Here is a 13,399-nt window from a genome sequence, read left to right as displayed (position 1 = left end):
TCCTGACTGTTTAACTTGATCGGTGTAGATGTTAATAACGGTTCATGCATTCTTTGTCTGCTGATACTGACTCTAGCATGAGGTGAGTTAACAGTGATTGGGAAAATTCTGGGAGCATTAGTATCAGAGCAGCAATTCGCTGCAACAACAGGAAATATACATTCCATTATAATGCCTCTCCATCCCACTGCTAATATGTGCACTAAATACCAATGTAAGAACAATTTTACTGCAGTTTGATCTCATCTCCCAAGCCTGAAATTCTTTTTTAATTTTTATTTCTGTCCAGCAACTTTGATTTTAAAATGGGAGTATATACAAAAAGTGATACCAGCAATATATTGCAGTTACCTTCTATTATCGCAGCTGTTAAAGCTGAGGTGCTATAAGCAGCTAACGGTGCCACTCTAGCCGAATGCTTCTTCATCTTCTGCAATGATTCTTGGAGTTATTTGTACTTATAGTTTTCTGTAGCTGCACATATCTCAAATACCATGCTGGAAACCCAGTGGTGAAGCTAAGTCTGTGGCCTGAATGATCGTTTGGAAGCGATGCAGCACGCTTTGGATACTGATGCGCTGTTTCCCTGGGAACCTCTTCATAACATGGTAACTGAGTCTTGACCTCTCTCAGCCTGTGTCTGAACACTTCTTTTTTGCTCGTACTGCTGCTATGGATAGGCTAGAATCAGAGCAGCAAGATTTGAACAGAGACAGAGATAACCTCCCTGTGAATGCAACAGCAGTTGATTTGCGTCAGTGCAGTACCTGCCTGCCTCTTCTTAAAGAAATGAACACAACTATTGTTCTGTGGGAATTGCAGTAATCCAGTCAAATAAAAAGTAGATCTATTTTTTCAAACTACAGGTTAAAATTTTAGTCACATTCTAAACATTGGCTTATCAGTAAAACAGAGGATTGTACTTTTGCATTTTATTTCCTATAATCAAGAATTGCTAAAGAGACTTGAGAAGACAAAATAAACCATTGAAGTGAAATACTATTTAAACTCTTGTGGTTCACTTTTGTAAGCTATAAAGATATTGCTTAATCCACATAGAAACCTAACACATTACTCCAGCATTGTGCCAGACTTTGTGGTCTAAACAAATTTTGGAGCTGCATTTTGTGCTCACTTCTTTAAGGAATTGGATTCCTAATTTTTATTCTCCAGTCTCATATTTATTAAATAATTCCATAAATTAATAGTAAGTTAGAAGTATATTGCTTAGGAACTGTGTAGATGCACTCAACAAGAAACTGAAGTTCCACACAGGTGAGATTGTACACTGCCTCTGTTGACCTGGAGCATTAGGGTGAGACAGGTCAATCTGAAGAATGCAATTGCAGTTCAAACCCTTCAGTGAACCTAATATCATCTGTGTTCCAGTGTGGTAAACCCAGAGTCTATTATTTCGACTAAATCACAGATCAAAGCGGCCACTTGGATAACAGTTGACTTTACGGTGGAATTGTTAGAAGCTGAATATCTGGGTGTCATTCTAAAGCATTATTGATATTAATTGAATTAACTAATTTCCTGAAACTGTTGATCATGAATTTAATATTTTACACTTAAAATTGACATAGTAACAATAAAAATGTAACTATTACCCAGGTTAGACATTTTTCTAATTATTTTTCTAACTATTTTTAATGTAGAAAGGTTCCTGTTGTTTTCTCATAATAGATTTAATCTGGTTATACTTCAAACTTCCAGTAGAGTGAAACAAAAACAGAATTACCTGGAAAAACTCAGCAGGTCTGGCAGCATCGGCGGAGAAGAAAAGAGTTGACGTTTCGAGTCCTCATGACCCTTCAACAGAACTGAGTGAATATTAGAAGAGGGGTGAAATATAAGCTGGTTTAAGGTGGGGTGGAGGGGGTGGGGTCGGGGGAGAGAAGTTGGGGGTTGGTGGTGTGGTTGTAGGGACAAGCAAGCAGTGATAGGAGCAGATAATCAAAAGATGTCACAGACAAAGGAACAAAGAAGTGTTGAAGGTGGTGATATTATCTAAATGAATGTGCTAATTAAGAATGGATGGCAGGGCATTCAAGGTACAGCTCTCGTGGGGGTGGGGTGGAAAGACTAGCAGGGCATAAAAGATTTAAAAATAATGGAAATAGGTGGGAAAAGAAAATTCTATATAAATTATTGGAAAAAACAAAAGGAAGGGGGAAGAAACGGAAAGGGGGTGGAGATGGAGGAGGGAGTTCAAGATCTAAAGTTGTTGAATTCAATATTCAGTCCGGAAGGCTGTAAAGTGCCTAGTCGGAAGATGAGGAGTAGAGTGTATAGGTACTTGCATTAATTCTTTTAATAAAAAACAACCTAGCATGCATCGAGACATTTTATATATTTAGACCGTTTTACACTTTCAGAAGGTACTGAAAACAGGTTAGTAATGACAACAGCCAGCGTCCTGCCAAGCTTTATTACTGGAATATTGACATGCCAGGAACAAAACAGCATAAATAACAGAAAACCGTCTGGTTGTCCTGGAACTGGGGAGATTCACTGTACTCTAGAACATGGTTGCATTTGATCATCCTGGTAAAGGAATAATCAATCAGAGAGGTCAGTACATTACATACAGATAGTTGAAGAGATCTGACAAACATCAGCACGCAACTTGGCTTTCAAATAAATTGCAATTTAAGTAATTACATTACAAAAACCCAGACAGTCTATCACAGTCAATGGGCAGTTTTGAAGGAGGGGGAATGGGGGAGCGGGGAGGGTCATAAAATCAAGCAGGTGGCCTTCCCACCACCTACTCGCCTGCCCCCAACCTGCCTGAAATTTTACAAGGGATGGAGAGAGGCCTCGGGCAGCCCATCAACCCTTGGCTATTCAGGCCCTTAAGTGGCCAATTAATGGCCGCTTAAGGACCTCATCCTGTCCCTGCCGCTATTTTATCCACATCAGGGGGTGGTCCACACCATGCAGGAAGCCTGGGAGCTTTAGCTGGTGTCGGGCAAAGGGAAGGGGACCTTCCTTATATGTCTGCTGGGTCCATCGAAGGTACTCTCCCCCCAAGGTCATCCTCCCTTTAAATCTTCCCCCACAACTCCCTCACCTTCCTCACTGAATCCCCCGGCTCCAGACTTACCATAGGCCCCTCGTCATGATGGGATTGCCTGTAGCTGGCGGTGCTGGGTTGACAGAGCTGCCAGCCATCTGACTGGCTGGTAAATCTCTAAAGTGGGACTTGCTCCCTCCACAGGGGTGGAAGTCTCACCTTAAAGCAATAGGTGAGCTCCCCTCGACTTTTAAGTTGGGGGAATGGGGACCGTGGCACCCCATAAAATCCAGCCCAGTGTCCCAGATTTTCATAAAAGAATTCATCACTATTGCTTCAGTCTCCAGCAAATTTAAAATATTCCTAGTCTTTTAAACACACAAAGAAGGTAATCTTTGGGTTTGATGGTACAAGGAATGGGTGAAATCAATATCTAATTAATTTTTAATTGCAGACATTGGGATTTGCTAATTTTTGGAACAGAACTAACACTTTAAAATAGTAGTCCTTAGAATAAGGTGTTAATATTGATGTCCATATGATAGACCCTCTGCAAAAGAACTCTTCAGTTTGATCTAAACCAGCGACTCACCATTAATCGCATCTATATGAAACAACGAGTTTATTTATATTAAAGAGCACCTCTTCACACAGAATACAAAGTGGAAATTTATTAAATGAGCTTCTGAATCTAACAATGCTGCTAAACCGAGTAGCATAACTCTCAAGCTTTGAACCAGCCAGTGAGACACATAACTCATCTTCACCATGGGCAAATGTCTGAAAGCAAAAGCATTCATTTCTAAGAACACGTACCAGTGAAAGCCTGTTCAAAGCCTTAATTTATATCACTGTCTACAGAAGGCTTGAGTCAGGCTTGATATTTTTCCCTAGAGCTATTAATTCTACTGTGTTACTCTGTTAACTGAAGGTAAATCCTGTAGTCTAACCATGTGCAGTACACACCAGTATGAGTCAATGACATTTAGTTAGTACAAATATGCTTTTCTTCCATCACAAACAAGATCTTTTGTTTTCTTTTCAATTATTTGAAAGCTAGAGGACAAATTTACATTATATATTCTTTAGATAGAGAACTTGACTGTATTTATGTGTGAGAGAGGGGGGTGGAGAAGGAGATCCATTTCAAAATGAATGACCACGTAATTTACACTGCTGTTGATGTTCAAATGGTAAACATTCTGGTGAATCAAAAATATCAAATTCTGATACGGAGAGGTAGACAGTGCCTTTTCACATTCAGATTTGAAAATGATCCCTAGTTTAAGAGCCTTTTATTACAATAATAGAATTTAGATAGCTGGATCAAGCCTATGCCACAATGATCCACATCAGAGACTGTGGGGTGGAGTTTTGCAGTGGCACATCACAAAGACCTGCTATGTTATGGGGATGTAGGTTAAGGTATTGTCTGCAAAAGCTGCTCTTCCCCTTGGTGTTAAAGAAAATAAAATTGGCCTGCCTAGCTATCAGAAGGCTGGTGCTGGATCCCATTAATTTGGTGTGGTCCTTCCGCTAGCCTCATTAAATAGTGTGTGCAGCATTGGGATTGTTGAGAAATTTGTTCTTTCTGGCTGAATATTATGGGGGAGGGAGTTGCCCCCACCCTGTCCAAAAGCAAAGTCAGCATGGAGCTGACCTGCTCCACGCCAGCCCATGCTGCAGCCATAACGAGCTGCAGACAGACTAAACAGAGACGTTTGGGACTTTCGCCCCTCACTGGGGAGGAAGCCTCGCCCTTGGGAGCTGCCAGCCAATCTGATTAGCCAGCAGTTCCATTGACCCCAGCAGCACCAAGAGTGCACTAGTGGACTGCAACAAGGAAGAAGGTGGCCCAATGGATCCCCAGAAACAGGTAAGTCTGGGGTCTTGGGCAGGGAGGGTTTGTGCAGGTTGTGGCAGAAGGGCGGGGGGTGGGTTTAATGCAGCAGGTGGATAGGAAGAAAGGGGGGGCTTCTTTCTTCGGGGAGGGCTGTCCCCAATCTGCAAAGGGCAGCCCCAAAGATAGAGACCCCCTTCTTTCCCATCCTTTGAAGAATTTGCTTTAAACAAATCGAACTGTCCACTCCTGTCTGACTGCCCATGCCAATTGTTTTATGGTGTGGGCAGCATATTATCAGGGTTAATTGGCTTGGTAAGAAGCCTAATTGACCCTCAATTATCCATTTAAATGTGGTGGGCTGGTTGACAATTTCAGCGCTGGCACCACCAACACCCCCTGGTAGATAAGCTCTGGGGTGGGTGGGAATGTGGTGGGCAGGGCACCCGTCCTATTTTACATGCCCGCCTGCTGAAAACACGTCGGGCTGGGGCACGTAAAATGCAGTCTTTGATGCCTTGCTAAAAAGTCTCAATTCAAAGAATCGTGTTTTCTTGGACATTGATTTACAATGGGCTAAAAATTAGTTCTGGTAGAGGTGGGGAGTGCACAAATTTGATGCTGCCATTTCATTTCCATGATTGTAGCACCAAGCCAAATGACTCCTGCGTTGCTGGCTACCTCTGACTTCAGCAGGGGGCAAATAAGAATTTTGCAGAGAGCGCAGCCAAATTTTTGTTCTTAAAGGAAGCCTACCCTCCTTAAAGGGAAGCTGTGCTGAATGGCAAGAGGCTGCAGTTGAATACTATTGCTGTAATTTTAAACAAGGAAAATTGAACACCAGGCAGAGGGAGTGCTTCAGGGTAACAGAGCAGTGCTCGAGGTCTTGTTGCCGGAGATGGGCCAGAGGAAAAATGGCAAGAATTCGTAGGAGTCGAGGGGCCCTCAACGACAACCCTCAGAAAGGATTGGAAGCAAGTGCTCGAGGAAGTCAATTCCCAGCATCGAGGACCTGGTAACAAGCAGTCTAATGACCTACATGGATGACTCACATCAGTGAATGCATCTTCACATGACATCTCCTGCCCATCATTCCACCAGCCTTTCACACAGCTCAATGCGCTGCACACCATCAGCAGTCCCTGGAAGTCAGGATGCAGTAACATCCAGAAACTCTACCTCACCATCACACACCTACTAATGCTGCCATCCTCATACACACCCCTCGCTGCCTCCACATACTACAAGTATTTAGCTATAGTAGGCGCCTCATCCACAGAGAGTGCTACACAACCACATTCTACTCTCCTTCTTGCAGGACAAGGTAGCACACAATAGAAGGGAGCAGATTGGAACCAGCGAAGGGACAAGGAGGCCTATGGAGGAGATGGTTCTCTGCATCATATGGCCAGAGCCCGTGGCATCCAACATTTTGGACAGCATAGAGGATAACGGTACGTTCCTGCTTTATGCCCCTTCTAAACTCTAAGCTCACAGTCATCCTGCGATCTGGCATCATGAGCAAGGTGCAGATGGTGTCACCATGGACTCTTGCTTCTCACCCCACGCCCTTCCCTAACCCCAGTCTTCTTCTAATTTTCTGCTTTCAGACACCCAAGAACTGCCTGCTCAGTCCCAAGAGAGGGAGCAATACCACAACACTGATGGAGGCCCTGTCATTTGATCTGATACTCATAGCCACCAGCTCAGCCGCCAGCACTGCAAGTACCTTGGAGACCGGTATAGAGTTGTGACCAGTACATGGCAAGTCATCTGGGCATGAATAGCCCAGGTCAGGGGTAAAAGATGATTCATTTTCCAGGTCACCAGATGGTGAGGTTTGCAGACCAGTCCTGCTTTAGGGAATTCTGAATGAGGCCTTTGATGGGGTGGCATCCAGGAGAGTGTCAATGTCATGTTCACCAGGATGCTAAGCGCATTGGCTGGCCTCCCATACAGCTTCCTGTCAGTGTCCAGGAGCATAGAAAAGTCAGGCTGCAACTTGGCAAAGGGCATGGGCATCCCTGTCTGCAGCCTCTGCTCCATCTCCCTGTCTGTTGTAGACCAAGAGACCCAGGCAATGCTGTTCCCATACCTTTTGTAGCCTTTGTATGGGCAGATCACATAGTCTTCTGCCCTCTCCGTGAGGAAGTAGCAGTTCTTCCTGCCAAATCCAGGAGCTCACCACAACACCTCCAACAACACTCCACAATACTTCCAGAGACTTTACAATAGCAGAGTTTTTTTTAAAATCACCTTTTCTGCAACTGGATGCCTAGCCCTTTAAGTAATGCCAGTTCTGGACCCGTTTGCAGCTGAACGGCTCACCTTGGGCAAGTGATATATGAATTATTAAAATGGATCTGCGTGTGGTCAAAATGTGAGAAATGGGAATCACATCAGTCAGCAGGGCTCTGCGACGTAAAGATAGCATTGGTTCAGCTGCTTCAGATACATACTGAGGACGCCCACACAAGCTCCCTACTCAAGTTGGTGATCATGCCAGAAGCTGCAGCCAGCTGGGTGGGGGATGGGGACAGGGAGGCCTTTGTACTTAGAGCAAATGTTCTCCAAATCCAATGCCATTTACTGATAAATCATTTCATACCTTGTCCTAAATCAATAACAGGGACACAATTCTTCAGGAATAAATGAAAGATGTTTAATGTATCCAGAACCAATAATGTCCTGCACGTGTATTAATTTGTTATCTTGGGACAACATCTGAGCAAATAACATCAATTCAGTGACAGTCACAGTGGCAGCATACAGCACTCCAATGGTACAATGAGTCCCTTGGCATGTGTGCACACTTCCCACTATAGTTAAACTAATTAGATTCTTAAAGCAGCATAAACAGTGCTTCAGTTAAATCGACTGATAGAGCAGCAGACCCTGTTGCCTTATGAAGAAAAGCAATTGCAGTCACAAAGCATTCAAATCAGTTGCTGCTCTTCCTAAGTACTATGTTCTGACCATTTCTTTCCCTCAAAGCTTTTTCATATTTTTGAAAACAGATCAGTAGAGTGCTGTTCTTTTTTATCTTGGAGGAATAGTAAATAGACAACTGGGGACCTGATTATTTTACCAATTATAGAGATGTATGGATAGATTATTAGAAGCTGGAATGGATAGTTCATGAGTAAAGGAACACTTATCAGATATAATAATGCTTATGTCTAGTATCCCACAATCCATCTTACGTTGTCAGTCAACTGCCAAGTGCATGATCTACTTAACTACCCTACTCAACAATCAGTGTTCAGACAAATTGGTTCATTCCAGGTGACAATACAAAATGCTGAGAAAACACTCGAGAAGCCCTGACAACATCCAAGCTGAAACATTGCTGCCCCCTAGCCAATCTGTTCCAGTGGAATGACACTGATAACCACCTGAAATGTGTAAATGTGAAAAATCTAACCTATCTGATTATCTCCACTGTGTCTAAATTGTCAGACTGCTTGGCCCAGATTTTTGCTCCTGGCTCGGAAAAGCAGAGATGGAAGAATTCCCAGCTCTGTGAACCTGGTCTTCAAAAATGGCCATGCAGGTTAGATTTTCATTCCGGGGGGTGGGGAGTGGAGGGGGGTGGTTGGAGGGTGGTGGACTGGATTGGAAATTGGGCTGGCTGCCCCAGATACATATGTGGAGCTGCTAGCTGCGAAGGTAGGCTGGGCGGAAGGCCTGTCTCTGTGCTCTTTGTTGAACTAAATTTAAAAAAAAAAACCAAAAATAGCCCTCCAGCTCTAAACCCTCAAGCCCCCTCATCCTCCACCCACCCCCCCCCCCTCCATGGCCCCTCATACCCCCATTCTAACCCATGCCCCCACCCACCACCCTGTGCTCTTACCCCCTTCATGCCAAATCACCGAGTATCCTCTGACAGTTCCTTGACAGTTTTAACAGCTTTAACAGCTCTTTGACTGCTTGATAGCTCCTTGACAGTTCTTTGACAGTTCGACAGTTCTTTGACAGGTTTTTCACAGCTTGACAGTTCTTTGACAGCTTGACAGTTCCTTGACACTTCTTTGACAGCTTGACAATTCGACAGTTCCTTGACAGGTCTTTGACAGCTAGACAGTTCCTTGACAGCTTGACAAGTCCAATGAGTTTATGCACTTTTTACGCATTGTTCTGGGGAGGTGCAAGAGGCTTAGGTACATACAAACATACTCAATAGGAGCAGAAGTAGGCAATTCAGCCCCAAGAGCCTGATCCGCTATTCAATAAGATCATGGTTGATCTGTTTGTATTTTGAATTCCACACTCCCATCTATGCCCAATAACCTTTGATTCACTTGGCTAACAGGAATCTATCTACCTCTGCCTTAAAAACATTCAATGGCCCTGCCCCTGTTGCCTTCTAAGACAGAGAGTTCTAAAGCAGCACAATCCTCTAAGAGAAAAAAAAATCTCTGCCCTAAAAGGGTGACCGCTAATGTTAAAACCGTGCCCCCGAGTACTGGACTGACCCACGATAGGAAACATCCTTTCCACGTCCACCTTGTCAAGACCATTCAGGATCTTATATACTTCAATCAAGTCACCCCCTCACTCTTCTAAACTCCAGTGGAAACAAGCCCAGTCTGTCGAATTTTTCCTCATAAGACAACCCACTCATTCCAGGTATCAATCTAGAAATCCTTCCCTGAACTGCCTCCAACGTATTTACATCCTTCCTTAAATAAGGAGGCCAAAACTGCGTACAGTATTCGAGATGTGGTCTCACCAATGCCCTGTATAACTGAAGCCTTACTTTTATGTTCAATTCCCGTCGTAATAAAGGATAGCATTCCAATAGCCTTCTTAACTACTTGCTGTGCCTGCATGCTAACTTTTTGTGACGAATGCACTAGAACACCTTGATCCCTCTTCACTTCAGAATTCTGCAGTTGTTCTCCATTTAAGCAACACTCCATTTTTTTTATCTTCCTGCCAAAGTGAACAATTTCAAGAAGAATTAAAAAAAACGGATATTACTTCAACGGAGAATGACTGTAGGTCGGTTAGGGAGCATGGGGTGAGGGGTGAAAATAGTGAAAAACACACAGCAATAACCTGCTCATTGGTATTCAGTTCAGGCTATGTTAGACCATCTATCTCTCCTCAATGCCTTGATTCTGACAGAAATGCAAGTACTGACTGCCAGAGAAGAGGTATAGTTGCATTCGATCAAGTATGGCACCATATCTACCATGAAAAAGAGCAAATGTCATGAGAACATCATTGTTTTGTAGTTCTCTTCTGGTATCTTATGGCCTAATCTGTATTAGGAAGGTTTCTCTCTACTCATGAGTGACTTAGGTAGTTTTCTTCAAAACCACTTTATTTAACTATATACATGAAAAGGTTCTGGGTAAGTACATCTCTCTTGTATGTAGACTATTCCATCTTTCTAACAGGATGTGGGAGAATAAAATACATCTACAGGATAACAAAGGGTTAAGTGGTTAAACTATAGTGGAATACTACAACGAAGTCTCCTTGCACCAGTAGCAGACAAACCTGCGCTGTCAGCTGTTGTGAAGGAAGAAAAACAAGTATCATAAACAAACTACCAAGAGTCCTTGAAACAAAGTTAGGATGTCTGTTATCAGCACATGAGACAAGGCCTAGTCATGCTATCTGTTGTCTGTCCAGATGACTAGTCGCCAGATGGGCTACTCAAGGTTTTGTGTAACTACTCAAGGTTTTTGCGTCTTATAAACTAAGACAGAACAATTGTATGCATGCCAAAGATAAAATTTTAATGTTATTAATTACGCACGCTTTTACTATAACTATGTGTGTACTCTGATGCTTCCTCACAGTGCCGGCTAGCTCCGTTGTATGCTGCTGGGCTCTCCGTGATATCATGATTCAATAAAGACTTCCGAGACAAACCTCCTGGGTCTGAGTGTTCACTCCGTTTTCCGCGACACAGGGTCTCTAACACATGACTGCTGATGCCACTGTTACATCCTGATACACATCGCTATCTCATTGCCATAACTATTAATCCATTCTGCTACATCTCTCCCCACCCAAACATAATGTCAACATTTTTAATAACAATCTTAAGCTATTTTCTTAAACCAATTACATTACATTGTTGAGCTTCTGTAACCTCCTTTACTGTTACAGATTCCATCCAACCCCTACTCCTCTCATCCCCTCGTCCAGAGCTACTATTAGAAAGGATTCAATCTCCCACAGTGTTCTTAGCTTTCTGGGAGGAAATTGTGGACACATGTGGTCATTCATCTTTTCCCTGAAAGATAACAACACCGAACGAATGGGACAGCAGTTTTCCAGGACTACTGGTAATGAGGATGTGATCTCCACAATGACTGAATTGTAAGGGTTGTGAAACCTTTTAAATGAAAGGGTGATCCAAGAGAGGAGACCTCAGGACATAGACAATCACGGTCTTTTGAACAGGAAGATGACAAACTAATATTCGCTCAGGAAACTTCTGCTCCCTCTTAGCACACCAACGAAAGGCTTGAGAAGTTCAACTCCAATAAAGAATTGCATAGCTGTATCAATCACTGCTGCACTGAGGTTAAAAAAGGTTTTCAATATCTGAGATTTAAACAAATTTGGACGCAAGAAAAAGGATGATGAAATTCCTGCAGACTTTGCAAGAAATAAAGATATGACTTCCCTGCTGCACTTAGGAAACTACTCTCGCTTTCTGTAGGTAGTGGTAACATTGCCACGCTAGCTTCAGCATGAGATTGCTCCACTGTAGGCAAGGGGGTGACTGTATAAGACAACACCATCTTCAGCAATGGAATAAACTCCAGAATTAAATCTAGATGAAATTCTTGTATAGGACTCCCAGCTGTAGAAGCTCTGTAGTTTTGGCCTCTGCTTCTGAAGGACAACTTCAATGGAAGGATGATTTTCCAACGAGATTGAAGTTTGGGCATCAGCTTACTTTCACCCAAACCAAAAGGCTTACCATTGCCCTGGCAGTGTGATCCACTATGGAGTCAAGTATTTTGTTCTCCCTGGACAGTTCTCTATCATCAGCCAGCAACATACAATGCATCTCATTGGTGGGTTCAGTGGGACAACTATACGAATTCTGAACTTCGACAGCACACACCGCTGACTCCGCAAAAGAAAGAGACTTCATATGCTTGGGCAGTAGCATACCAATTTCTAGGACCTCGTTTTCCAACAAATCATTCGTTACTACAACAGCTTCTTTCTCATAACCTTCTTCAGGAAAGAGCCAACCTAAATCTAGAAAGTCCTCTTATGGATGATCACTGTCTGCTACACTGCCTTCTGTTGCCCCACCTTCCAGCCTATCTTCCAAAAGAACTGAGAGATCCACAACCTCCTCCCAGGGTCCCCTGGATAGTGTCTCTGTAATGGAAAATGATCCACCACTCAATGAATAAACATCGCCAGCTGCTGCTGAATGGAAAGTTTTCTGTTCAGCACCTGATTTTGGAAATTCCCCATGAAAGCTACCTGGTTGTCTTGCTGTAGTCTTCAACTATTGTTTCCAGGATGCCCAGTTGTATAGGTGCATTTCCACTCAGTAAAGTTATGCGTTGATTGGGCATGATATAGCAGGTTTCAATAATCTGTCACCCCTTGTGGAAAAGGGTGGTGGTTATCTGGCTTTTTACTTGAAGATCTGTACTATCTGGACCTTGCAATATAATGCTTGATGGCTGGATGTCTACTGCTGTGAGCCATTCCAACTGATCAGCCAGGACTGTAACACCGGCTCCAGTGTCAATTTTAAGGCCTTTAATTTCCAAAAGGATTGATCAAAATTTTTGTTCTTGATCCATTCCTTCTCCTAGGAAACCGTAATCTCATCGCTTTCCTTATTACCAATTTCTTGAACCGTCTGTATTTCATAGACATTCTCTTGCTTTCTACCCTGAAAGTGTTTTTTTTGATTTACAGAACTGCTTGAAATGTCCTGTCTTTCTACATCGCAAACACTCTGCGCCCCCTGCTGGAAAATCCTGCCTTCTGTAATGCCTCAACATAAGCACCTTAACATGGCTGCTGTAGGGTTTCCTGCCCTATTACTTATTCTGGTGGGCATTTGAGTGGGCATGGCTGTCACCTTTGACAGACTCATCCAAAATCTCAGTATGTCAATGGATTGTAGCCCAATTTTGCTCTCTAAGTTTGTTCTGCTTAGCTTATTGTACCACTTGATCGGTGTTAGGTCAGCTTTTGTCTGCAAAAAATCTGACAGCTTTGCATTGTAAACTCCAATGTGGTCATGAATAAATTCATCTTTCAATGCACCATACCCGCAACAACTGGCTAGACTGTACAAGTCTGTAAGAATCAATTCAAAGGTTTCCTCTGGCCTTTGGGATCTCTGATGAATCATGCTCACTCATTTACGAGGTTCTGTTTTGAGCTGAAATATGCATCAAACACTTTCAAGGCAGTTTCGAAGTCTGCAGGCATTTCTTCTACCCCCGACTCAGGAGGACATCATCGGCAACAGGCCCCACTGCATAGAGGAATGAACTAACCTGGTGTTTTTACTCTTTGGCATGCTCAAT

At 43.1% G+C, this 13,399-nt stretch overlaps 1 protein-coding gene across 2 annotated transcripts in view; it reads right to left on the bottom strand.

Annotated features, from left to right (window-relative positions):
* Positions 1 to 13,399, bottom strand: part of slc35f4 (solute carrier family 35 member F4) — a 253,416-nt gene that overhangs the window by 110,441 nt on the left and 129,576 nt on the right. Inside the window, exon 7 of one of the 2 annotated variants that reach the window (XM_041215000.1) lies at positions 12,783 to 12,845. The exons of the other annotated variant lie outside the window; for it this stretch is intronic. Coding sequence (XP_041070934.1) covers positions 12,783 to 12,845 — 63 coding nt within the window. The remainder of the gene's footprint in view (positions 1 to 12,782; positions 12,846 to 13,399) is intronic. 2 annotated transcript variants of the gene reach the window in all.

The sequence above is a fragment of the Carcharodon carcharias genome, chromosome 20, assembly GCF_017639515.1.
Source record: "Carcharodon carcharias isolate sCarCar2 chromosome 20, sCarCar2.pri, whole genome shotgun sequence".
Taxonomy (NCBI): domain Eukaryota; kingdom Metazoa; phylum Chordata; class Chondrichthyes; order Lamniformes; family Lamnidae; genus Carcharodon; species Carcharodon carcharias.
The sequence above is the reverse complement of the archived record's forward strand: the minus strand, read 5'-3'. Positions and strand labels throughout refer to the sequence as shown.